Here is a 27,867-nt window from a genome sequence, read left to right on the forward strand (position 1 = left end):
TCTCAGTAATTGTATCACTTTGACTATAGATAGACCTAAAATGCTAGCCTGGTCCCAGATCTGTTTGTGCTTTTGCCTACTCCATTGTCATTGTCAAGCCAAACATAGGCCGATAACTTCAAAAAATGCCCCTCCCAAACTAAACCCTCAGCCACGGTAGCCTATATAGGCACCAACAAACTTTTAAACTGTTTTCTTACCTTTGAATGTGGGTGACCGAGTCATAGCAAGTCATTCTTATTATAAGCCTGGCTTACTCAAATTACTCTACCTTTCTGACTTTTATGTAATGCGATTGATGATCAGATGTTGTTGGATTCAGCACCACAAAGACATAGATAATCTAGACAATTTGAGTCCAAACAATATCTTATCTTTGTTTATTCAGGGATTTTTCATAAAAAAGAGAGATAGAGCTTGCAGGCTATTCACAATGAACACACTGGTAATGCAATAAATAACTATCAAGCAACAAAATAAACAATGTAGACATTTATAATATTTATATTCAGGAGCGATAGCTGGGATAGGAACTAATTTCTCGTATTTTTTGTTTCCTCTACATGCATAGTCCGTAGTTGCTAAGTAACCACTGCAGAGGCCAGAGGCTGCATCACCGAATAACCAATGGATTCTGAAAATGTAATTGCCTTATCGTAGTGTAGATAAACCAAAACGATCATTGAAAATGATGGATGAGGGAACGGAGTTATCACTCACAATTGCGCAAATTGTCCAGCGACTGAAAGGAACTCATTTACACTCTCAAATAGAGAGACAGGCCAAAGTGAGTAGCTAGCTAGCTGCTCTGCAGAACCGAAAGCATTTACCGAAAGGCATGTGCAACAACGAATGTTGTCCTACCTGTCTGCTGCTGTGACATTTAACAGCTGTCAAAGCTATACAAATATTTGCCTTATCTAGCTATAATATTGATTTTACAACCAGTAACTAACTGCTTGACATGCCAAAATATCTAGCTATGTAGCGAATTTGCTAAACTATTTTCTTATTCTATTTAGGAGTGTTTGCATAGACCCGAGATAAAATTAGAATCTGTAAAAGAGGACGTTCGTAATTTTCTCAAAGTATCAGGTAAGCGCGTGATGCAAAATAAATGTTTTTGTGGGTAATAGCTAGCTAGCTGTCATGGACTGGACATACATTGAATATCATGCAGGTCATGTTGCAAATGAATGCCTTTATTTTGTGTTGCAGGTTGGGAGAGAAAGCTACAGAATGCAGTATACAGAGAGTTGCACGTGTAAGTGTTTTTTCTATAAAACATGTTTTGTTATGTATAAGCATATAAAATGTATAACATGTACATGCGCGCACAGGCACACAGATAGACAGAGAGAGAGAGTAAGAGATTGAGAGAGATCAGGCAGAGAGAGAAAGGGAGGTGTAATGGTATGTTCCCTTACTGAAGTTTGGTTCTAACTGTTTATATAACATTTATGAGAGGGAATCACCTGAAATGTTCAGCCAATGCTCGTTTAAAACAGACTCCAGTAAAAGTGATTCTGCGCTTTAGTCTTGGCCAAGAGCCACACTCCAAACCAGATCCCAAAACTAGCACTAATGCTCCAACCATCATCCAATGCCAGGAGGTCTCATGCTTTTATCCTCCTGTTATGTCTGTCTGTCTAGACCTATTTGCATCAGATATGGACAGACAGATGCATGTTCGTTGCATTGCTAACATTTATTTTTCAAACAGACAACACTTTTTCAGCTTCTCTGTTTGTATGATCAAATCATGAGTTGTTGTTCAGTTTGACCAAATGTAGCCCGAGTCACCTTGAGTCACTCAAGAGTACCATGGTGTCCTACTGTCGTGAGATGAAAACAAACTAATTCAGCTGTTGAGTAATCCTTCCCAAGTGCATTTTTACAGTGTTAAACCTACCTTGCCTGAACCAACTGCCTGAACTTGAGGATGGCCAGTTTTTCACTACAACATAAAGAGTTGAATTATGCCTTCCTCTTTTGAACATGAGTCATCCGTGTATGTCCCCGTTTAGGTGACGTGTTTAGATAAAGATGAGTGTTTTATAACACAAGGGCCGTCTTCAATGGACTCGATCCTGTTTTTGTCCTCCAGACGGCCAGAGTCATTTGGTTAGGCTGAATGATAAGTGGTCAAAGACAGGAGGCATGAGGTGGGTCCAGTGGAGGAACCCTTCTCCTTCAACTGGAGAGATAGCCTTCAGATGGTCTTGGTTGAATGTTATTTTTCCCCCAGTCATTTGATTGCATAAATAAATAAAAAATCTTCAATATGTTGCTGATAGTAAAGGATCCTACTGTTTTTACGGGTTGATTGTCATGCATTTATTTGACGAAATTAGCCTATTCTCTCTCTCTCTCTCTCTCTCTCTCTCCCCTCCCCCTTCTCTCTATCTCTCTCTTACTCACTCTCTCTCTCTTTCTCTCTCTCTCTCTAGTCAGCTGCCCCCCAGCCACCCTGCAGCTCCCCCAGAGCACGCCAAGGAGCCGCTGGCGTACATGCGCAAGGCCCAGGTGGGTCTGTCGCTTTCCATCCCTCTCTCCTTCTATTCCTTCTCTTCCTTTCTCCATCACTCCTCATTTCATCATCTCTTTTGTGGTTCTATCTCTCAGATTTGTCTGGTGACTTAGCATAGAAGATATGTTTCAGTTAAGCAGATACGTTTTGGTGAAGAAGGGATTTTTCTGCCATTGAAATTCTTGGGCTGCGTTTTCTCCGGTAGCCTAAGTCGAAACAGTGTAAAAAAGATATATATATATTTTCGGAATGGAAGAAATGCGTTCAGTGTAAACTTAAATGACTAAAACCAGATATAAAGTATTTAGAAAAGATGGGGACCTATATAGTTGTGTGTGTGTGTCTTCCCCTACAGGCAAGCTGGGAGAAGCGTATCCTCAAAAGCCTGAACAGCATGTGCACAGAGCTGGGTGTACCCTTGGCTCGTAAGGTAAATTGGTTTATGACAGCATGTAAAAGGGTACTCAATCTAAGATGAGGTCATCAAGAATGTTCTCAGAGGGCCCTGTGTGTCAGTATATATTTCAAATGTTTGAGGTCTTTCAATCTCAGTGTTAATGTCTTCAGTCTGTTGACAAACTACTTTATTGACAATTCTTAACTTTCTGTTTTGTAGAGGCCAGCTGTGGAGCAGAAGGAGTTGACCAACAAGTGGAACGAGATGGGGACAGACGAACCAGGTCTTTATCTACAAACTCCATGTTGATGACACTGTTTATAAGTGTGGATTAACTAGAGTTATTTTAACATTGCTGGAGGATGTAACCCTTGCCATTGTAATTAAGGGTGTGTGTGTGTGTGTGTGTGTGCCATGCATACTTATATACCTCTTGCGTAGGTGCATTACCGTTGGTTAACGCTGCTTGTGCACAGTACTCTGTGTAACAGAACAGTCTCCTAACAATGCTATCTGAGAAGGGGGTATAATAACATTTACGAGTGTGTGCCGGGCCTTGGCATAAACAGCAGGCCTTGTGAATCCAGAGGATAACCAGACTCCTGGGCCTCGCCTCGCTCCGATAACGAGTGGAACTCCCCTTCCAACCTTAACATGCTCTCTTTCTGGACTGACCATGCACTTGACTTAGACTGAAGATGATAACTTCTAACTGCCTGACTTTGCTGGGAATTCTCTTTCCAGTGAAGACGTTATACAATTTCTCTCCATTGGAGATGACCTAAATTAATGTCTAATTTGCCAACACATACTATGGATGGTTGCATCATCAGGCTAACTTTGATGACCATTGAATGGATATTATCCATTCAGTGGTCACCAAAGTTAGCTTGATGATGCAACCATCCACCCAGCATCTTTGTGTGTTATGTTGTAATTACATTGTTATATCTATGTTATGACTACAATATTATTGTTATTCGCAAGAAAAACTTTAATGCTCCTTTGTCTTTGGCCTTTTGTACAGATCTAAGTCGTTTCAGGCCTGTCTATGCCCCCAAAGACTTTCTGGAGGTAAATGTACTTCATCTCAATCAATATGTTCAGATTGGCGACTTAATACTCCAAATGACTCCATTTCCCATGATTCCCAGGTGCTGATCAGCCTACGGAACCCGAACCATGACAGCAGTGAGGAGGCCAGCGCAAAGAGTCACTGGGGCCTCATCCAGGTGCCCCTCCACGACAGAGGCATACCTCAGATGGTAGGGGAAACACTGTGTGTGTGTGTGTCTGTGTGTCGTTCCACAGGTGGTAGGAGAAACACTTGAGCTGAACCATCTGTGTGTTTATATATTTATACTGCATCTGTAGAAGTATAATATATGAGGCATCCTATACTTTGGGGCACGTGTCAAATTAAATCCACGGAGGGCCGAGTGTCTTTGGGTTTTCGCTCCTCCCTTGTACTTGATTGATGAAATAAGTTCACTAATTAGTAAGTAACTCCCCTCACCTGGTTGTCTATGTCTTAATTGAAAGGAAAACCCCAAAACCTGCAGATACTATGACCTCCATGGAATGAGTTTGACTGCCATGCTTTAGGGGAACAGGAACTATATGTCTGTGTGTGTTTATTGATACAGTGCATGTAATACATGGAGCAGTATCATTTACAGTATCTCACTTGAAAGACCTACTCATGGTAAATCCCAGATGATTTGTGTTTAATGATGACTCAATGGTGTTTACTCCAATTTGTATGTTTTGTCCCTTCAGAGAGAGGCCTATTCAGAGCTGAGCCTGACCACGGGGCAGCTGGGTATTGACGACCATACACACGTACCTCCAGGTAAAACTCAACTAACCTGCACTGAGCTAGCGTTCTGTGTCCTGATGAAAATACTCATACTTTTCGGCCTGTAAACAAAGCATGAAATGGAGAATGATGGATAATTTAGCGGTAATTCATATTCCATATCAAGTTGGACGAACTTCTAGGTCTACAGTAAATTATTAAAAATCATCAGATCAAATCATGTTTACCTATCAAATACAGAAATAAATCGGGATAAACAAAGAACATTTCAGTTGATATCTTATCAGTTTGTGTCAATATTTCTCATGACATTCGGCCGTCTGGCATCTCTCAAGCAATATCTGTGTGTCTAAGAAGGATTTAAATATCATTGTATTCAGAGCCTTATGTTTGTAAATCAAACTGATACAGTAGTCCGTTCTGGAAACAGATCCACTTCAGGCTGACAACTGATATATTTTTGTTGTCCCTCTTTTTCCTATCGCCGGGCAGATTTGTTTGAAAGCGAGCATATTCGCATTGGGAAGAAAGGTAAGATAGATAGATGGCTGGTTCATTCGGGATCCTATTTATTTAGTAGTGTGTATCTCTCTTTTTGTCTTATTGTATCGTAGCCAGTTGGTCCTCTCTGGAATATGTCTTCCTGACATTGAAGTGGGACTTTTGATACTGCATGCACTCATGCACTCACACACACTAGGGCTGGGAGATATGGCCCAAATATATCATAATATTTGTCAGTTTTTTAAATATATATACAGTGAGCTCCATAATTCATTGGACAGTGACATTTTTTTTGTTATTTTGGTTCTGTACTCTAGCACTTTGAGTTTGAAAGGATACAATGACAATGAGGGTGAAGTGCAGACTGTCAGCTTTAATTTGAGGGTATATTCATACATATCGGATGAACCGTTTAGAAATTATAGAAGCTTTTGTACATGGTCCCCCCCTTTTTCGGGCATCAAAAAACATTGGACAGTTTAACATAATGTAGAATAAAGTAATCATTGTTAATATTTGGTCGCATATCCTTTGCATGCAATGACTGCTTGAAGTCTGCGATGCATTGACATCACCAGACGCTGGGTATCTTCCCTGGTGATGCTCTGCCAGGCCTGTACTGCAGCCATCTTCAGTTCCTGCTTATTTTGGGGACTTATTGCCTTCAGTCTCCTCTTCAGCATGTAAAATGCATGTTCAATTGGATTCAGATCCGGTGATTGACTCGGCCAGTCAAGGATTTTCCACTTTTTGGCCATCAAAAACCCCCTTTGTTGCTCTAGCAGTATGTTTAGGGTCATTGTCTTGTTGCATGATGAAGTGCCGTCCAATGAGTTTGGAGGCATTTGGTTTTATCTGAGCAGATAAAATATTTCTATAGACTTCAGAATTCATTGTTCTACTTCTGTCTGCAGTCACATCATCGATGAAGACAAGTGAGCCTGTTCCACTGGCAGCCATACAGGCCCAAGCCATAACACCCCTCCACCATGTTTCACGGATGAGGTGGTATGCTTTGGATCATGGGCATTTCTTTTTTTTCTCCACACTTTCCTCTTTCCATCACTCTGGTACATGTTAATCTTTGTCTCATCTGTCCACAATACCTTTTTCCAGAACTCTTGGGGCTATTTTAGGTGCTTTTTAGCAAACTGTAATCTCGCCTTTCTGTTCTTCAGGCTTATCAGTGGTTTGCATCTTGTAGTGTACCCTCTGTAGTCCTGCTGGTGTAGTCTTCTACGTATGGTAGACTTTGACACATCTACACCTGCATCCAGGAGAGTGTTTTTGATCTGTTGGGCTGTTGTCAGGGGGGTTTTCTTCACCATAGAGAGTATTCTCCGGTCATCCACTACAGTGGTCTTCCTCGGTCTACCGGGTCTTTTGACATAATTGAGTTCACCGGTTGTTTTTTTCTTGTTAATGATGAACCAAACTGTTGACTTGGGCATGGCCAGGGTTTCTGCAATGTTCCTGATTGATTGATTTTCATTTCTGAGCCTTATGACGGCCAGCTTCATTTGCATCGACACTGCTGTCTTCCTCATGTTGTCACACCACAACAACAACCTCCAAAGGCAATAGCAAAGTCTAGAATCAATGCTATTCATCAACAGCTCTCCTGCATTCACTAACGACACAAATGAATACACCTGCCTAACGACACACATCTGTGAAGCCAATTTAACAAATACTTGTAGTACCTTAAAATGGGGGGACCATGTATAAAAGTTGCTATCATTTCTAAACAGTTCATCCGATATATATGAAAATACCCTCAAATTAAAGCTGACAGTCTGCACTTCACCCTCATTGTCATTGTATCCTTTCAAACTCAAAGTGCTAGAGTACAGAACCAAAATAACAAAAAAATTGTCACTGTCCAATGAATTATGGAGCTCACTGTATATACTGTACATTCTAAGTGATTTCAATGGGGCTTTCTCCATTCGGATTGTTTTATACTGTTCAGTCAAACTTCAACCAAAAGTTGATCGAATTTGATATCATTTCTACACTGCCACGTAGGGCTGCACGAACGATATGGGCAAAAAATCGAGGCCTCATCTTTTACCAAATATTGCAATTACCATATGACTTGCGATTTACACTGAGCAAAAATATAAACGCAACATGAGCTGAAATTAAAGATCCCAGAAATGTTCCATATGCACAAAAATATTATTTTTCTTAAATGTTGTGCACAAATTTGTTTACGTCCCTGTTAGTGAGCATTTCTCCTTTGCCAAGATAATCCATCCACCTGACAGGTGTGGCATATCAATTAGCTGATTAAACAGCATGATCATTACACAGGTGCACCTTGTGTTGGGGACAATCAAAGGCCAATCTAAAATGCCACATATGTCTCAAGTTTTGAGGGAGCTTGCAATTGGCATGCTGACTGCAGGAATATCCACCAGAGCTGTTGCCAGATAATTCAAAGTTCATTTCTCTACCATAAGTCACCTCCAGCATTGTTTTAGAGAATTTGGCAGTACATCCAACCAGCCTCACAACCGCAGACCACGTGTATGGCGCCATGTGCGCGACCAGTTTGCTGATGTCAACGTTGTGAACAGAGACCCCATGGTGGTGGTGGCGCAGTGGTCTAAGGCACTGCATCGCAGTGCTAGCTGTGACACTAGAGATCCTGGTTCGAATCCAGGCTCTGTCGTAGCCGGCCGCGACCGGGAGACCCATGGGGTGGCGCACAATTGGCCCAGGGTAGGGGAGGGAATGGCTGGCAGGGAGGTAGCTCAGTTGGTAGAGCATGGCGTTTGCAACGCCAGGGTTGTGGGTTCGATTCCCACGGGGGCCAGTATAAAAAAATAATAATGTATGCACTCACTAACTGTAAGCTCTGGATAAGAGCATCTACTAAATGACTAAAATGTAAATGTTAAATGTTATGGTATGGGCAGGCATAAGCTACGGACAATGAACACTATTGCATTTTATCAATGGCAATTTTAATGCACATAAATACTGTGACGAGATCCTGAGGCCCATTGTGAGGCCCATTTATTTTAAGGTATCTGTGACCAACAGATGCATATCTGTATTCCCAGTCATGTGAAATCCATAGATTAGGGCCTAATGAATTTATTTCAATTGACTGATTTTCTCATTTGAACTGTAACTCAGTAAAATATTTGAAATTGTTGCATGTTGCGTTTATATTTTTGTTCAGTATAGATTGAAACACTTGGGTGAACTGTTGGGAAAAAAAAAAATATATTATTCTATAGTTAGAATGTAATAGTGGACACTTTGAATACAGTGTTGTTTGACATGACAACGAATGAAAAAGCCAGAGAGGCGTTCATAGAATTAAAAAATTAGAATCTCTATGGAGGCGTTATGTGACAGGGTAGGAACCAAGTTTTGGTCAGTGGAGTGGGACCCTATACTCATTGGCTACATTAAATGTTTTCTCTTACTTTATGTAGCTAACGTATAAATGCTTTGCCTATTCCTCTCTGATTTAGAAGATACTCTTGGACAAACAACTTGCTTATTTAGGCCTACATCAGCACTGGTATCAGGCTGTATTAGCTAGTTACTGACTCAGTACATTTATTAGCTAGCCAGCTAACTAGCGATTAGCATTAGCGGCTAACAATTTATTTTATCCACATCTTGGTAAGAAAAGACAAACTAGCTGCTTGCAGACAGTAAGATACACAAACTAATAGTGTAATTATAGAAAGCTTGTGGATTTATATTAAGAAGCAAAGTGGAAATCAGAATCGTTGTCATCAACATATTGTATCTGCTGCATTGACCATGAAGACTGAAGTCAAGAGTGAACGGTCGGCAAGTGATAGTGGTCAGGCAAGAATAACTGCACTCCTTGAGTGACAACTCAAGTAGCGGAGTAAACTATAAAAATGGAGTGGTATATCACATTTAAAAAGCCAAACATGGAAACACCTTTATAGAAGGTAAAGTAAAAAACCAAACCTGCCCATGCACGCATCAATACCGGTATATACACTACCAGTCAATAGTTTGGACACACCTACTCATTCAAGGGTTTTTCTTTATTTTTACTATTTTCTATATTGTAGAATAATAGTGAAGACATCAAAACTATGAAATAACACATATGGAATCATGTAGTAACCCAAAATGTGTTAAACAAATCAAAATATATTTTATATTTGAGATTCTTCAAATAAACACCCTTTGCCTTGATGACAGCTTTGCACACTCTTGGCATTCTCTCAACCAGCTTCATGAGGTAGTCACCTGGAATGCATTTCAATGAACAGGTGTGCCTTCTTAAAAGTTAATTTGTGAAATTTATTTCCGTCTTAATGCGTTTGAGCCAATCAGTTGTGTTGTGACAAGAAGGTCAGTCAATCCGGAAAGGGGGCTATACAGAAGATAGCCCTATTTGGTTAAAGACCAAGTATATATTATGTTAAGAACAGCTCAAATAAGCAAAGAGAAACAACAGTCCATCATTACTTTAAGACATGAAGGTCTGTCAATCCTGAACATTTCTTCAAGTGCAGTCGCAAAAACCATCAAGTGCTATGATGAAACTGGATCTCATGAGGACCGCCACAGGAAAGGAAGACCCAGAGTTACCTCTGCTGCAGAGGATAAGTTCATTAGAGTTACCAGCCTCAGAAATTGCAGCCCAAATAAATGCTTCACAGAGTTCAAGAAAAAGACACATCTCAACATCAACTGTTCAGAGGGGACTGTGTGAATCAGGCCTTCTTGGTTGAATTGCTGCAAAGAAACCACTACTAAAGGACAACAATAAGAAGAAGAGACCTGCTTGGGCCAAGAAACACGCGCAATGGACATTAGACCGGTGGAAATGTGTCCTTTGGTCTGGAGTCCAAATTGGTGATTTTTGGTTCCAACCGCCGTGTCTTTGTGAGACGCGGTGTGGGTGAACGGATGATCTCCGCATATGTATTTCCCACTGTAAAGCATGGAGGAGGAGGTGTTATGGTGCGGGGGTGCTTTTCTGGTGACACTGTCTGTGATTTATTTAGAATTCAAGGCACACTTAACCAGCATGGCTACCACAGCATTCTGCAGCGATATGCCATCCCATCTGGTTTGGGCTTAGTGGGTCTATAATTAGTTTTTCAACATTACAATGACCCAACACACCTCCAGGCTGTGTAAGGGCTATTTGACCAAGAAGGAGAGTGATGAGTGCCGAATCAGATGACCTGGCCTCCACAATCCCCTGACCTCAACCTAATTGAGATGGTTTGGGATGAGTTGGACCGCAGAGTGAAGGAAAAACAGCCAACAAGTGCTCAGCATATGTGGGAACTCCTTCAAGACTGTTGGAAAAGCATTCCAGGTGACTACCTAATGAAGTTTGTTGAGAGAATGCAAAGCTGTCATCAAGGCAAAGGGTGGCTACTTTAAAATAATATAAAATATATTTTGATTTGTTTAACACTTTTTTGGTTACTACATGATTTCATATGTGTTATTTAATAGTTTTGATGTCTTCACGAATATTCTACAATGTAAAAAATAGTAAAAATAAAGAAAAACCCTTGAATGAGTAGGTGTGTCCAAACTTTTGACTGGTACTATAGTAAAATACGGTATACCGCCCAGCCCTAACACACACACTTGTTTTTCTATCCTCGTGGAGACCTAAAATGGATTTCCATTCAAAATCTTACTTTCCCTTTCCCTAACTCTTTCCCTAACCCTTACCCTAACCTTAACCCCTAAACCTAACCCTAATTGTAACCCTAAACCTTACACCTAAGCTTAAAATAGAATTTTCCTTGTTTTACTATCCTTGTGGGAACTTTTGGAGATTTCAGGTCCCCACTAGGATAGAAGAACAAGACCACACACACCTTTCACCCCACTCCCATCGGAAACCCCTAAAGGTAGCTCCTGCCATAACTAATCCTCTCCTTCACCCTCTCAAGTGGCCTAGTCTCCCTTACACTTTTGCACTCTACCCTATCCCTGTATGCTGAGCCTAATGTAAACATTAGCGGGGACGCCTCTTATAGGGCTGAATCAGAGTCCAGGCCTGGCCAGGGGACACATAATAACACAGGGACCCATTTTGTATACAACCCCTTAGTGCCCTCACAGTCTGTTCTACATGGGTAGGAATGTGTTTTAACACCGCAAAGGCCAAGAGGACACTAGACCAAGTGAGGATAGCACTCTAAATGTGGATTAAAGAGGAACAGGAGGGCAGAATGTTTATGTTGGATTGTGTTATTGGCTCTCCGACACCTGGAGTGAGTGGAGTCAAGGGCCATGTGTGTTTGGGACCTGTTGTAGTGGAAGGAGCAAGATGGAAGGTTCAGATTCAGATAGGGTCTGGTGTGATCGGTTGCAGTCAGTTTGTTTTAGTTGTGTGTTTATCAGATGGGGAAAGTTGTGTTGCTATAATGACAGTGAGACATTTTGTTATGGTCCTGGTATGTTTACAGTGGTGTGAGTCAGTGGAGTGTGTAATATATTTATTTTCATTTTGAATTCAAATGAAGTATTTAAATGTATATAAAGGAGATATCTCTCAGTTGTGATATAATGTAACTACTGCTATACTATTGTTGTATTATGAGTGTGTCCTCTGTGTGTGTTGTTCCAGTGGTGAGTGAGCAGGACAGTGCAGCTGCCCAGCAGTACAGTAGACAGGGCTGTCCCACCGGCCTACGAGCTGACCTCTGGGCCCTCATCCTCAACTCCACCAATGAGCCTGAGGTAACGCACACACAGACACACACACAAACACGCTGACTGGTTAAGTGGTTACCAATGTTTTGTAGATGAATGTATCATTATGTTAATGTTAAAGACAATGATGTTGAACCTGCTACTCCGGGTTTTCTCTCCGTCTGCCTGTGTTTGTTATGAGCCTGCCAGGCACACACAGCTGTTGCGGTTCCCAAGACCCATGTTTTCTAGGGCTTGAAGTTACTCACCTCTTCCTGAACCTTCTCTTTCACTCTCTGAACCCTCTCCAGTGTTAATGGTTGACATGACCTATCTCCATCCATTCACACTGGAAGAGAGGAACTGTTTAGGGGGGTCGTTTTGGTAGAAAGGAAACTCAGGTCATATTTACCTGTGTTGGTTCTTCTCCATACATTGGCTGTATGTTAATGTGGGGGCACGTATGTTTATCCTAATTTATATTTATGAGTGTTTATGGGTGTTACCACCTGCGTAGCTTCAAATAAGTTCTCCGATAAAGAAGGTTGCATGCAATTAGATTTATCAAGCATTACAGTTGATTGAACCGTGAACTCTAGCAAAAAATATCTTCATTCCTTTGGCATTAGACATTGTCCTAAAGGAATTCACTTACTGTACATGTAGATACGTATACGTATTTTATAGACTGAATACCCGAATGCCATATGCCTAGTTCATAGTACAGGTTCCTGCAGTTGGAGGCAATCCTCGGGCCATAAATTAGTGGCGCTCGTGTTTACACCATCCTGCCGTAACTCGTCCCAGGGCACTGTGACCGCCAACGTAATCAAACTGGTGCGATTTAGCAAAGTTAGCTCAAACAAGAGGGCCTTCTCCCTGTGTGGCAAATGACCGTGCCCTTCCGCATTTGTATAACCCAGGGATCGGACCCCCGCCTCGCCGCAGGCCGATTAAACAATGCCCCTGCCGTGGGAAGATTGATCCCCTAGGAGAGTTACAGGGATCCAGCGGAGGTCTGTAGAGCATTACCTTCACCAGGCTCGACAGTAGGACAAACAGAGTTACGTTCAGGACAGGAGAGAGGACTATCCACTATCCGTACTCTATGTGTGCCACTAGCTCTAGTCTGTATGACATATCAGGTCACTCAGGATATTGTGTCAATGCACAGAGATTTATGTTAATAGAGTATAACCTAAACATCTTCAAGGACGACCTCCAGGTTGTATTAACCAATCACCACCATCCTCTTAAACAGAACATGCCCACTATGTCCCAGATACCCACCGTCACCCACCACCCATCAACTCTCCGATGACGTAGCCCGCATCCCACAATCCTTCATGTTAATAAGGGCTCTCCAGCGCAGACAGGCTAATGGATGGCAGATGGCTTTAAGGGCCTCGCCCAGGAGACAGGGCTTCCCACGGGGCGATGGATGGAGGTGGTGGGCGGCCATTCTTTACCCACTATGTTAGGCATAGACTCCTTATGTACAGCCACTTACAGCTGGTTTGTGGCACAGAAGCAGCTGTGTACACAATGCCCTTAAGGTACTGGAAGTAAAGCATGGCAAAGCTGTTAAGTTGGAATGTCAAGGGTGGAAATGTCAATCCGAAAGTGTTGTTGTGGATATACAGTATTTGCCTTCTCATCCAAAGGACAGGGAGGAAAGTTAATGTGAATGTCAAGTTTAAGTTACATATTAATTTGAATGTTATTGTTGTTTGTGATTGAGAACCTCAGTAAACACAAACACTGCTTCAGGCTGTTTTCTACCAAATAAAAGGGTCTGATTTATTCAAACAATAAATGGATTTGGGTATCCTTATACGTCCTGTGTCTTCTAGTTAAAAAAATAATTAAAATAAAATGTATGACATCCTACCCTGATCACTTGTTACTGTGGTAATATTTGATACATATGATATTATAACTACCTCACATACAACCCATAATAAGACTAAGCAATTAGCCCTTTAAAGGAATTATCTGACTCCATAAGATAAATATCAATATGCAAGAGACTATAGTTAAACCATGTGCTATCAAGTATTATGCATTTAGCTGACTAAGATCAAGGAATGGTCATGCAGAGCGAATATTAAAGCAAGTATTATTTAATAACGTATTAATGGATTCACGTACAAGGCATAAAGCTTAAGTTACAAAGCATTAACAAGCATTACAAGGCACTACATTATCAGAGAGAGAGTGAGAGACAAAGAAACCATGGCTTGTGCCGTGGCCCATAGCTCATGAGAGAGAGAAAGAAAGAGAGAGAGTTCATTATCTATTTCACTTGCTTTGGCAATGTAAACATATGTTTCCCACGCCAATAAAGCCCTTTCATTGAATTGAGAGAGAGAGATTATCTCACCACAGCAGTTCAGGAACAAAAAAAAGAGAGAGACAATTAATCTAAGACCCTTTTATAACATCTGAGTTGTTTGGATTCAATATCTGAGTTGTTGACTAATAACATTACTGTAAAGGTAACGAATCAGATATCAGACCTACATGATGGAATCACAACAGAACCTCTGAGGTGTGACAATGGGGGTTGGCAAGAGCAACACAGATAATGCGTGCACACAGTTGATAAGAAGAGCTATGGATGCAAGTACTGACCATCCATGATATCAAAATGATAGTTTTTATCAAAATGATAGTTTTATTAATGTTTTGAGGCTATACAGTGTTTGTTTACAATTAAACTGTTTACAAACATTGGAATAAAACAAGCTTATTCTTTGGGTTCTGGTGGGTTACGACAGTTGAACTAAGCTAATGAGGCATTTATAAGTGATATTCTTCAAGAATTAATGGGTATATGTCATTAATTTAAAAGTCAAAACATTTATGTAGCAATCGTAGATTGCCCCTTTAATGTTTTAAAGGGAATTTTAATGTCTCAAATTGACAATATCCATCTTTGTGTTTTGAATATGTCTGGGAAGCCCTATCTCTTGATTCAGACAAGCAACCCGAACCCCATCTCTCTTTTTCTCCCCACCAGTCTCTGATTGCCAAAGTGCTTGAAGTCTGTCAGCGTTTAGGTTTTATTCCTCTTTTCCTCCCTGTCTTCTGTAGCCTCATTCTTTTATGATAGCTTTTCTCAGACCGGAGACATGTCTGATGTTAACTATGTGGTGTGAAGTGTTTTAAGTGTTGAAGTACTTCCCATAACACTAACCTTGCCTCTTCGTCTGACTAAATCATGGTCATGTCAATGTCAACAAGCACATAAATTGGACACAATACACAAGGTGGTTTAAGGACATCAGATAGTAGTAATACTTCAATTCAAATAGATTATTGTATTAGAGGGCAAACAGAATTAATGCTGCTGTCTTTAGTTTCATTTAGACCCACTTTCTGTATTGGAATGAGTGGTCAAGAATTTGAATAAATGATGGTCCCATATTATTTGTACATACTGTGGAGGTTGTATCTTTTAGTTTGATGTTATTTGTAAGTGACTGACTGATGTTTTGTTCGACAGGATGTGATGCATTATGAGCAGCTGAAGGCTGGGGTCATACACCATGACCTGCTGGTGGACAACCTCATCTACAAGGTAGGCTTTGGTGTGCCAATACAAGCAGGGAAACACTTACAACACAGCACATGCAAACACGTGTGGTTGTGGAGAACCTTGGTTTTATTTATTTTCTCATCCCCTATGTTCTTTACAAACTAGTAGTGATGTCAGGTATTTCTTTCTTATAGCTTTGTTTTGCTGTCAATTATCCTTACATTGTTTTCTCCAGGATGTGAAACTGACTGCGAGTAATGATGACTACTACTTTGTGTTTGAAGATTTCCTGTATCAGGTGAGTGTGACTCATCTTCCCTCATCCATTTTCTCTTTCACGCTCTCTTTGGCTCTCTCTCTTTCACTCTCTCTCTCTTTTTCTTTCGCTCTCTCACGCTCTCAAGCACCTACTCAGCAGAATGACTGTTCAGGACCTTTAAGGCAGCAAAATGTGAAGAATGTGCAAGGGGTGTGTTGACTTTCACTAGCGACTGTATCTGCACATACAATATGTGACGTAGGACACCATTTTCGGGGACCACTTTTGGCTCGTCAGAACTACTGGCAAAAAAGTATACAGAAGTACCAGAGCATCTCTTTAAAATGGAGTTGAGCCCAGTCTCTGATGCACTGTCTCTTTTTGATATTTTTAATTTTAGGTTAGTCTCTCTCAACCTAGACCTGAGCTGTATATTGACAGAATTCTACAACTGCATAGCGAGTTCACGAACAGTCAATATTGATGATTTATCAGTGCAGAGCAGATAAGCCACCATAGAGATTACATAACCTGTCGTGCCACTGCTGTTCAGTAAACCGCTCGCAGCATTCAGCGAAATAGTTGCTATCTTTCAGTTAAACACGGAAGTAAACAAATAAACCGGTAAAGCCAGACTGGAGACATTCATCTGTCACTATAGTGTTGTCTGATGCAAGTATTTATGGACATATGAAATGCGCTGAAATCAGGTTCTTTGAATGAGCACTTGCTCCGAGTATTTTGGTTGATAGGGGTATTCAAAACCATGATAGGGGAGCCTCTATGTTATATACACTCTTAGAAAAAAGGGTGCTAAGTAGAACCATACAGGGTTCTTCTGTTTGTCCCCATAGGGGAACCCTTTTTGGTGCTGGGTATATAGAACCCTCAATGTAGGGTTCTTCAAAGAACCCCCTGTATATGGTTCTACCGAGAACCCTCTATGAAGGTTTCTGCCTAGAACCCTCTATGAAGGGTTCTACCAAGAACCAATGTATCATCTAAAGGTTCTTCCTAGAACCCTCTATGAACGGGTAGAACCCACCAGCCTTATTAGCCTTTAAAATTGTATTATTTATAACAATACATTACATATATCATGCATTTCTTTGAGGGCGTAGTTATACCCTAACACAGTGGAGTTAGGAATCTCATATCAGGCCTGCAAGTCACATTATGCTTGCAAAGTGATGTGTAATTCTTATTGGAATCCAGCCAGAGTTAGGATATCCAACAAGTGGAATTGTTAATCACCCACAACCTGCATTCAGAATGACTGCCAGGATAGCGAAGATTGAATACTGAGACTACCTCAATCATCTAAACTGGAACAGCCATCTCAGTAACTGGTGCAATAAATCCAATTACTAACAGATTGGATTAGTTTAGAAAACAGTATGTTATTTATCTTTGTGTAGCATAAAATTAATAAACCAATCAATGTACATGCAAAAACACATATATTAAAGTAGTACAAACAATTCTGAAAATCTCCCTGCAATAGAGCATGCTGGGAAATATTATATATGGTTCTATGTAGAACCGTTCTTGCCTTCCAAAGAATCCTTCTTGCCTCCCAAAGAACCTTTCTTCCAAAAATGGTTCTTAAGATGTTAAAGGTTCTAGGTAGAACACTTTGACTTACAAAGAGCCCTTGTCTTCCAAAAAGGGTTATTGTAATCAAAACGGTTCTTGGTAGAACCCTATCCCTCTGCAAGGACCCTTGTGGGTATAATTGTGTGTGTAACTATATATGTTAGAATGGAAGACTGTGTATGTAGGAGTGGGAGTAGTTTAGTCTAGTGGTATTCTATACAGTCTGGTGTCCATGTTATTTTTTACCACCATTATCTCCCCTCTGTGTACACGCTCTAACCTAACACAACCTACATAGATAATACTCAATCTTTTGTATACAGTACCAGTCAAAAGTTTGGACACACCTACTCATTCAAGGGTTTTTCTTTATTTTTACTATTTTCTACCTTAGAATAATAGTGAAGACGTCAAAACTATGAAATAACACATATGGAATCATGTAGTAACCAAAAAGGTGTTTCGAAAAATCAAAATATATTTTATAATTTAGATTCTTCAATGTAGCCACCCTTTGCCTTGATGACACCTTTGCACACTCTTGGCATTCTCTCAACTAGCTTCACCTGGAATGCTTTTCCAACAGTCTTGAGGGAGTTCCCACATATGCTGAGCACTTGTTGGCTGCTTTTCCTTTCACTCAGAGGTCCAACTCATCCCAAACCATCCCAACTGGTCAGAGGTTGGGTGATTGTGGAGGCCAGGTCATCTGATGCAGCCCTCCATCACTCTCCTTCTTGGTAAAATAGCCCTTACACAGCCTGGAGGTGTGTTGGGTCATTGTCCTGTTGAAAAACAAATGATAGTCCCACTAAGGTCAAACCAGATGGGATGGCGTATCGCTAGAGAATGCTGTGTTAGCCATGCTGGTTAAGTGCGCCTTGAATTCTAAATAAATCACAGATAGTGTCACCAGCAAAGCACCCCCACAAAATCACACCTCCTCCTCCATGCTTCACGGTGGGAACCACACATGCGGTGATAATCCGTAAACCTACTCTGCGTCTAACAAAGACACGGCGGTTGGGACCAAAAATCTCAAATTTGAACTCATCAGACCAAAGGACAGATTTCCACCAGTCGAATGTCAATCACTCCTGTTTCCTGGCCCAAGCAAGTCTCTTCTTCTTATTGGTGTCCTTTAGTAGTGGTTTCTTTGCAGCAATTCGACCATGAAGGCCTGATTCACGCAGTCTCCTCTGAACAGTTGATGTTGAGATGTGTCTGTTACTTGAACTCTGTGAAGCATTTATTTGGGCTGCAATTTCTGAGGCTGGTAACTCTAATGAACTTATCCTCTGCAGCAGAGGTAACTCTGGGTCTTCTTTTGCTGTGGCGGTCCTCATAAGAGCCAGTTTCATCATAGCGCTTGATGGTTTTTGCGACTGCACTTGAAGAATCTTTCAAAGTTCTTGAAATGTTCCAGATTGACTGACCTTCATGTCTTAAAGTAATGGACTGTCGTTTCTCTTTGCTTATTTTAGCTGTTCTTGCCATAATATGGACATGGTCTTTTACCAAATAGTGCTATCTTCTGTACACCAACCCTACCTTGTCACAACACAACTGATTGGCTCAAACGCATTAAGAAGGAAATAAATTCCACAAATTAACATTTAACAAGGCACACCTGTTAATTGAAATGCATTCCAGGTGACTACCTCATGAAGCTGGTTGAGAGAATGCCAAGCGTGTGCGAAGCTGTCATTAAGGGTGGCTACTTTGAAGAATCTAAAATCTAAAATATATTTAACACTTTCTTTGGTTACTATATGATTCCATATGTGTTATTTCATAGTTTTGATGTCTTCACTATTATTCTACAATGTAAAAAATAATAAAAATAAAGAAAAACCCTTGAATGAGTAGGTGTGTCCAAACTTTTGACTGGTAGTGTATATATATACATACATACATACATCTCCCGTTTGGCATGTCTCTTGTGATGCCGTTCACAGCAGCACTGACGGATGACAACTGCGTCTGAGTTTTGAACGACCCTTTCCCCCCTTTTGTTCCATGCTGGCTGAAGACCTAGCAAGCCAGTAACTAGCTAACACCAGACACAGATGAAATGTAAGTTAAGTATCTTTGCCATAAATTAATAGGGAAACGTATAATTATATTTGCTGACACCCTACAGTTAAATTTTGGCACCAGTAGAGTAGCTATCTAGCTATATAAACCACCCCCCCCTCTGCAAACACGCCTTTTCCGATGTTCGTTACAAGGCGGTATTAAAATGAGAGTTAAGGTGATGTCACCTTGTCCCCTTAATAATGAATCCAAGTGTTTGACATGGGGGAGGGGACCAGTAACTTAATAATTAAACTTTATCAATGTAGAAGCAACAGTCATTTTTCACCAAAGTGAAAGAAAGATTATAGAACATTTTCCAAATTACTAACAAATACAAAACGAGGATGTATTGATTGCGTATGTCTTCACACCCCAGAGTTAATACTTGGTGGAAGCACGTTTGGCAGCCATTACAGCTGTGAATAATATTTTATAAGATTCTATCAACTATGCACAACTCTTAGGGCAACATATATCCATTGTTTTTGTCAAAGTTTCTCAAGCTCAGTACATTTGGTTGGGAATCAATGATGGACAGCAATATTCAAACCTTGTCTCAGATGATTTAAGCAGATTTAAGTCAGGACCGAGACTGGACCATTCAGGACAAAACATTTATTGGAACGCCATTCTGCACAGCAAATTTGCAAGTGTTAAAATCTCGATGAGTGTGTGTGTGTTATATCTGAGTGTTGATTCTATCAGGGTTAATATCAGTGGGATTGAAATTGACACCACATGCAGTGAATAAATGTGTTATAAATGTTATTTGAATCACAGTGGAATCAACACTGCGTGGTATTGTTGTTACTCGACTGTGTTGAGTTCATTTCCGTTAACTCTCTCAGAATGAAAAAGACGTGAGAGGGGCCTCATTATCATTCTTCCCAGAATGCTTTGTTGCAGGTTGATTTTTAGAATAGTTTGTTTTCATATCTATGTTTCTGCATGAACATTGATTTATGAATTGATCTTACACTATACAAAGATAAATAACTTAAATTTTTCTAAACTAATCCAATCTGTAAGGGGTTGGATTTATTGCACCTGTTAGTGAGATGGTTTATGTAGTCTTGTTTGTCAAGTCCTTCACCATAGCAGTCATTCTGAATGCAGGTTGTGAGTGATAAAATATTATAATTGTGGGATATCCTCCCTCTGGCTGGATTCCGATAGGAATTACTAATCACTTCCCAAACCAGCTTATTGTGATTTGCAGGTCTGATGTGGCCCATGAACCAAGATTTTCAGACCACAATGTGGAGGATAACTAGGCCATAACTAGATGTATAATATATGGTCATAAAGGGTTTACTTTTAATTCAAACACATGCATTTAGCAGTCACTTGGTGAAGGCTTCAGGACTAGGAGTTATTGAATGCAACAACCATGTCTTTGTCACTAACAAACACACTCATGAGTGGGTATCTCTCACATTCACTTGAAAGGCATGCTGAGAAATATGCAAATAAGGATTTACAACCTACAATGTTAAAACCCCCAAAATACTGTAACACTACATGTGTTATTCCTAACACTAAAAAAGTGTTTTACCCCCTTTTTCTCAGCAATTTCGTGATATCCAATTTCGATCTTGTCCCATTGCTGCAACTCCCGAACGGGCTCGGGAGAGGTGAAGATAGAGCCATGTGTCCTCCGAAACATGACCCGCCAAACCGTGCTTCTTAACACCCGCCCGCTTAACCCGGAAGCCAGCCGCACCAATGGGTCGGAGGAAACACCATTCAACTGACAACCGAAGTCAACCTGCAGGTGCCCGGGCCTGCCACAAGGAGTCGCTAGAGCGCAATGAGCCAAGTAAAGCCAAACCCTCCCCTAACCCGGACGACACTGGGACAATTGTGCGCCGCCCTATGGGACTCCCGGTCACAGCCGGTTGTGACACAGCCTGGGATCGAACCCGGGTCTGTAGTGCTGCGCCACTTGGGAGGCCAATAAAGTGTTAATTTAAGTCGGAATTTGCCACACCCATGGGGTTAGGGACCAAAACTCTAGGGGTGTTAGTTTGTGAACACTTTGAAAAGTGTTCGTTTAATACTATTTCAGTGGGTCACATATAATTTCTAAGAAAGTGTTAAATTTAACACTGTGGGTGTTAAAATTCTGATCTCAAATTTACTGTGTCTTTGGCATTAAAAATTGTGTAATTGCCACATGGAAAAATAAAATCTCAGGGTTAGGTTTTCAGAAGACTGAGGCGGGTTTTCCTCAAACTTTTTACCTGGGCTTTGCTCCTTTTCGATTTATTTTGATCCTAACAAACTCCCCCAGTCCCTGCCGGTGACAAGCATAACCATAACATGATGCTGCCACCACAATACTTTAAAATACAAATATTGCTTGATAATCAGAAACAAGGTTTGAATATTGCTGTCGATCCATGATTCCCAACCAAATTTACTGAGCTTGAGCCATTTTGACAAAAACAATGGTTGCCCTAAGAGTTGTGCAAATTTGGTAGAATATAATTCAAAATGATTCACAGATATAATGGCTGCCAAAGGTGCTTCCACCAAGTATTAACTCTGGTGTGTGAAGACATACACAATCAAGACATCTTCGGCCAAAAAAATAAAAAATAAAAATAAAAAAAAGATTAGGAAAATGTTCTAGAACTTTCTTTCACTTTGAAAATTTAGAGTAGGTTGTGTAGATCTGTAGGAAAAAAAATCTAATTCAATCACTCTTTAGATTTAAGGCAGCAAAATAGGAAGACTATGCAAGGGTGTGTAGACTTTCACTAGGCACTGTTTTTTCACCACGTCATTGCTCTCTCTCTCGCTCTGCTGTGTGTGCATCTTGGTACCTGTCACTCAAATGGCGAGGGGCTGAAGCTCATTGGCTAGTACTCAAATTGCTAGGGGGCTGGCCCACGTGGGGGAAACTGTAGGGAAAATGGCGCAGCACAGCTTCCAGAAAGAAACAGTTGTTTTCAAACTAGGGATTTCGTGGCTAATTGAGGTAAGCCAGTAATTCTGCTAATAGCTTATGCATGTATGAACTACACATTGACACATCCAGCCCAAAGCGAGAGGTTTAATTAATACTTAGTAGTTGCCAAAGTTCTGGAGCATGTCTTTAAGTCCAATCAATTGAAGAGTTAAACTGCACTCCTATGGGGAAAATCCTATGTCCGATTCAGCCCACTGGGCAAGAACTGGTAGAATCAACGTTGTTTCCACGTCATTTCAACCAAACAAATCAATGTGATGACGTTGCGTCAACGTGGAAAACTGATTGGATTTGCAAAAAGTCATCAGCGTAAAGGCACTGTCTTTGTTTCACCCAACTTTTAACAATTTTTTGTTGATTTCATGTTGAATTCATGTTAGTTAAAAACTCAACCAAATGTAAATCAAAACTAGATGTTGAACTGACGTCTGTGCCCAGTGGTAATAGACTGGAATTGAAATGGAATTGACCCCAGCTCTGCAGTTCATACACAGTCCCCATCTGCTGTGACTCAATGACCTTAACCGGCGAAATCGGTTGATTAAAACATAATTCAGTTGATTGAGCGACCATGTCATTTCCTGAACATAATGCCACACAAGTGGGGCAGAGTCATTGAAATGTATTCCCAATCGGAAGAGAATATGAGATTACCATCTAAAAACCCCTCTCATGTTGTCGTCTGAAAAACCGTGCTGCCACTTGAGTTTCTGTTAGTTTCTGAGTGATTTCTCAGAAGATCCTGGAATGCTGGAGCTGGGCAAGCCAGACGTCTTTTTAATAGACTTTCTCCTTGAGCGTAATTGAAGCAACTCAAGCACAGATTAATTTGCCACTGACCAAATCATATATTAATGTGTATTGTGTGTGTGTGTGTTTGTGTGTGTGTGTGTGCATGCATTTGTGTGTGTCTGTTGTCATAGGTCCTGCTATGTTTCTCTCGAGACACTGCGGTCTTGGAGCACTTCAGCTACAACAGTGCCACTCCTCCCAAATCCTACATTCAAGGTGAGCCATTCTACCCTTGAAGAGGATGCATATTATCTCATCTAACTGACAATCATCACAAGTGTTCTTTAAGGGAAATCTCATAAAAGGTATTGATGTCATGGTTGGTTACCTGCAGGCAAGGTGGGAGTTGAGGAGTTTGCTGTGGTGTATCCTCCAAATGGTGAGAAAAGTCCTTAACCCCAAATTCACTTACCAACACACATATAAGTAGCCCTTTATGCTTGTGCTCAATCATTGATTGACTATTCTCAATTTCTCCTCCGTATAGGTGTCATCCCATTCCATGGTTTTTCAATGTACGGTAAGTACGGCTTCTACCTTCTAAATCATAGTACCTGCTAAAATTGTGATCATGAAATAGACCCTTTAAAAAAAGAATCTGGACACCCATTGTATGTAGATCCAGTGCTGAGGTGTTACTGTGTGTCTGTGTCCTCCAGTGGCCCCTCTGTGCTTCCTGTACAACGAGCCCTCCAAGCTGTACAGTGTGTTTAGGGAGATGTATGTACGCTACTTCTTCAGGCTGCATTCCGTCTCCTCCTCCACCTCCGTAAGTTGAACACAGAGAGAGAGACGGAGAGGGAGAGAGAGAGGCGAGAGAGTGTGTTTTCTGTCTGTTCTCTGTTCATATTTGTGTTTCTATGTATAGCTATGTCTTTTCGTGTATGTTTGTGTTCATGAAAGTATGTCGTATTGATACGGTTGTGTTTCTGTGTCCGTCTGTGCGTGTACTGTATGTGTGTGTGTATTCACATTACTCATGTTATTCCATAGGGTATAGTTTCTCTGTGCCTACAGTTTGAGAGGCTGCTACAGACCCATCTCCCCCAGCTATTCTACCATCTACGGGAGATAGGCGCTCAGCCGTGAGTATACACACACACACACCATATGTTTTACTAACCTTGTGGGGACCTAAAATTGATTTCCATTCAAAATCCTATTTTCCCTAACTCCTAAACCTAACCCCTAATTGTAACCCTAAAATATTATTTTTCTTGTTTTACTATCCTTGAGGGGACTTTGGGGGATTTACAGTACCCAAACGGATAGTAATACAATAACACACACACGTTTGTTTTACTATCCTTGTGGGGACCAAATAAATTATTTCCCATTCAAAATCCTGTTTTTCCTTAACCCCTAACCCTAAACATAACCCTAATTCTAACCCCTAAGCCTAAAATAGCCTTTTTCCTTGTGGGGACCTGCAAAATGTCCCCACTTGTCCGAATTGTCCTTGATTTACTATCCTTGTGAGGACTTCTGGTCCCCACAAGGATAGTAAAACCAAAAACACACACACCCCAACCCATCCTTTATACAACTCTATTGATATGAATGGCGTTAGTTCAAGCATATACCTCCATCTAGTGGACAAATATTACAAATACATTACTTTGTGGCTTTGGAAATGGCTGTGGCTTTGAATATGTATGAATAGAATATGTATGATTATCTTTCATTCAGGTATAAAAAGGGAAATGTGAAGTGTACATTTGGGCTCCAATGATGATACATGAAAGAATGATGCGACACTATTCAACTGTTGAATATACCCTCAGGTTGCGTATTGCCTTTAAGTGGATGGTGAGAGCGTTTTCTGGGTACCTCTCTACTGACCAGCTCCTTCTGCTGTGGGACCGAATCCTGGGTTACGACTCACTGGAAATCGTAGCAGGTATGGCAGCACTCACGTGAAACTACTCCTCAATGTAAGAAATGTAATTAATAACACTATCAACTTTGTGACCGTGCATTCTAGTATTAATTAGTTCACTAGTATTTAGAGGAGTGCTATGGTGTTAGGGCTGCATTGATGCTCAACTGTATAGTGGGCATTGACCTCACTTTCCCTTCTCCTCCCCCTAGTCCTGGCGGCGGCCGTCTTTGCCTTCCGGGCTGAGAACCTGATGGAGGTGACATCACTGGCCTCAGCTGAGGTGAGTGTGCTTTTCACTGAGGCCACAGGCAGGTGTCTCTCTCCCTCTGTCTCTCTCCCACACGCACACACACACACTGGCCTCCACTCTGGCCCGTGGTGACTGAAATAGCCCCTGACTCCCAGCCAGCACCAGTAACCCAGTCTTCTGCATGCAGATGCCTTAAAAACGCTGGCTGGTCATTTCAAGCCCTCTGCCCCCCCAACACCCTGCGACCCCTCCTACCCCCCATTAACCCCCACTCCCCCCGAAATGCTCACACCGAAATGTGCACGGGTCATTATTTTGGTGTACACAGGGTGTCTGTCTGTGTGTCTGTCTGTGTGCATGAGAGAGAGGGAGAGAGAGAGAGGGTACAGAGAGTCAGATAGTCCATTTGAGTGTTGTTAAATGTCTATCGGGAAAAGTACAGATTACACGAAAACATACAAAGCACACATATATAGAGCATTGCACCATGAACTTCACATTGCATGGCATACATTTTCCCTCTTAATGCAATTATTCCAAATGCCTTTTACATCAGCCCCAGCCTCATGTCCATGTACCCACTTAAGACAGCCTTTACTCTGTCTCCCCAGAGCATTTGACTGACAGCCATAGTAAACCTTAAGGTAAACCTCCCCTAGCCCTCTCTTGCCTCCCCCCTCCTAGGGAGTTAATCCAAAGTGTGACGCACAGGCGTCAGGTTGACCTGATGCTAAGATGCTGGGCCACAGTATTTGCTTGCTCATTTACCACCTGGTCCACTGGAGAAGGTATCATAACATGACTCCTTATTTTTAGAGCCTGTGCCGAGGGCCTGAAATATTAGACCCTTTCTGTAAACATGATAGGGCCCTAAATGTAATCCCAAAAGGCCAGGCTGGGAGAATTGCATATTCCCTGCATGAAGCCTACAAGGGGAATCTGCAGCTCAATAGTGTTTAAAAAATAGTCACTAAAAATAGTTTCTGGAAAAACGTTATTACATGGAACCTTATTACATCCACTGGTTGGTTGGTGTGAGTCTGCTGTTGGTCAGGGAGTGTGTGTCAGCGTTTTGACAAAATGGCCGCTTAATGAACGTGTGTTCTCTTTGACGACCTCCCTTACCGCAGGCCGTCCTCGCCGACCTTTCAACTCTGAAGGTCATGCCCCTCATTCAGATCTTCCTGTTCGCCACTGTCATCTGAGGACCTGCGTGTGTGTGTGTGAGACGTGTGTGCACTCACCGGAGGAGACGTGAACAATTGCCTGTGCAGTCAAGCTGTTACCATGCCAACGCCAGTGATCGTCTGTCAGAGTCAGAGATGCCAACCACACCGTATATGGAATATGAAAAGGCAAAAAAAGACCCTGAAACCTTGTATATCCATTTCGCCATATTCCTTTCACTGTGTCAAAGCTGCATGTCCCTCTGCATGCACGCCACAGAAATAGTTATCACCATGTATCATATTATTAGATATATTATACAGTATGTAAGTATAGCCCTCAGATAAGCTAAGCAAATCTTACCTGCTTAAGCTATGCCCTCTAAGTAAGATGATACATATGCCAATGCTTGGGACCAGCTTGATGAGTCTATTGGAAGCTGGATTACATGGAACAGTATTGTATTGGGTTGTAATTGGCAGTGTGAAAGAGGAAACCCACTGGGCAAAAACTGGTTGAATCAATGTTGTTTCCATGTCATTTTAACAAAACAATTCAATGTGATGACATTGAATCAAAGTGTTAAACTAATTGAATTAGCAAAAAGTCATCAACCTTAGGGAATTTTGTCATTTTTTCACCCATCTTTTAACCTAAATCCAATGACATGGTGACAGTTTTTGTTGATTTCACATTAGTTGACAACTCAACCAAATATAAATCAAAACTAGATGTTGAAATTATGTCTGTGCCCAGTGGGAAGTAGTTGTAGCTATCTACAGTGTGACCATTGATGTGTTAAGGGGTGTTTAATGGGGTTTTAAAATGTATATTTTCATGAAGCACTCCTTGCAATAATAATCAAGTGTTAGTGTCGGTTTCCTCAAGAACATTATCTCTGTTAATTCATTATCTAAGTCATAATTAATAAGTCTTAAACAAATATTCTAATGTTAGTTTTTAATATGCAAGATATTATAAGATATGACTTCTGTATATATGCATTACAACACTGTTTTTGTCTCAGTATTGTTTTTATTGTTTTTGTTTTTAATTGTGAAAATTATAATTGAAGCACCTTTGTTTGAATTGCTCTTTTATGTAATTATTGTAAAATGTTTATGGATTTCATGAATTATTGCGTTCACATGCTATATTTGTATTTTTGTCTCGCCCTATTATTTGATCCCTTACCCTATTTTGTTCAGTTTTGTGCCCATTGTCAAATGTATGTGCCCAGATGACGTATTTTTTATTTACAGTTTAATTTCAGGTTTTTCTTACATTTTACCCTACCCAATAAGGTCAATGTGTCGGAGTTAAGGGGGCATCAATCATAGCATCATAGCTTAGTTTTGTTTTTCAATGCTCATTCAATTAAAATAAAGTCATGAAACCTAGA

At 40.9% G+C, this 27,867-nt stretch overlaps 1 protein-coding gene across 1 annotated transcript; it reads left to right on the top strand.

Moving 5' to 3' along the window:
* Positions 1 to 591: 591 nt before the first annotated feature.
* tbc1d19 (TBC1 domain family, member 19) lies at positions 592 to 27,867 on the top strand. The gene is made up of 21 exons (XM_041868241.2): positions 592 to 787; positions 1,023 to 1,095; positions 1,219 to 1,264; positions 2,451 to 2,526; positions 2,886 to 2,960; positions 3,147 to 3,210; positions 3,955 to 4,001; positions 4,082 to 4,192; positions 4,707 to 4,779; positions 5,239 to 5,277; positions 11,861 to 11,973; positions 15,434 to 15,508; positions 15,702 to 15,764; positions 23,298 to 23,382; positions 23,501 to 23,545; positions 23,654 to 23,686; positions 23,826 to 23,935; positions 24,160 to 24,251; positions 24,951 to 25,066; positions 25,258 to 25,328; positions 26,429 to 27,867. Exons 1-21 carry the CDS (start codon positions 689 to 691, stop codon positions 26,501 to 26,503), a joined length of 1,581 nt encoding a protein of 526 aa, XP_041724175.1. The 5' UTR covers positions 592 to 688; the 3' UTR covers positions 26,504 to 27,867.

The sequence above is a fragment of the Coregonus clupeaformis genome, chromosome 39 (assembly GCF_020615455.1).
Source record: "Coregonus clupeaformis isolate EN_2021a chromosome 39, ASM2061545v1, whole genome shotgun sequence".
NCBI classification, from domain to species: Eukaryota; Metazoa; Chordata; class Actinopteri; order Salmoniformes; family Salmonidae; genus Coregonus; species Coregonus clupeaformis.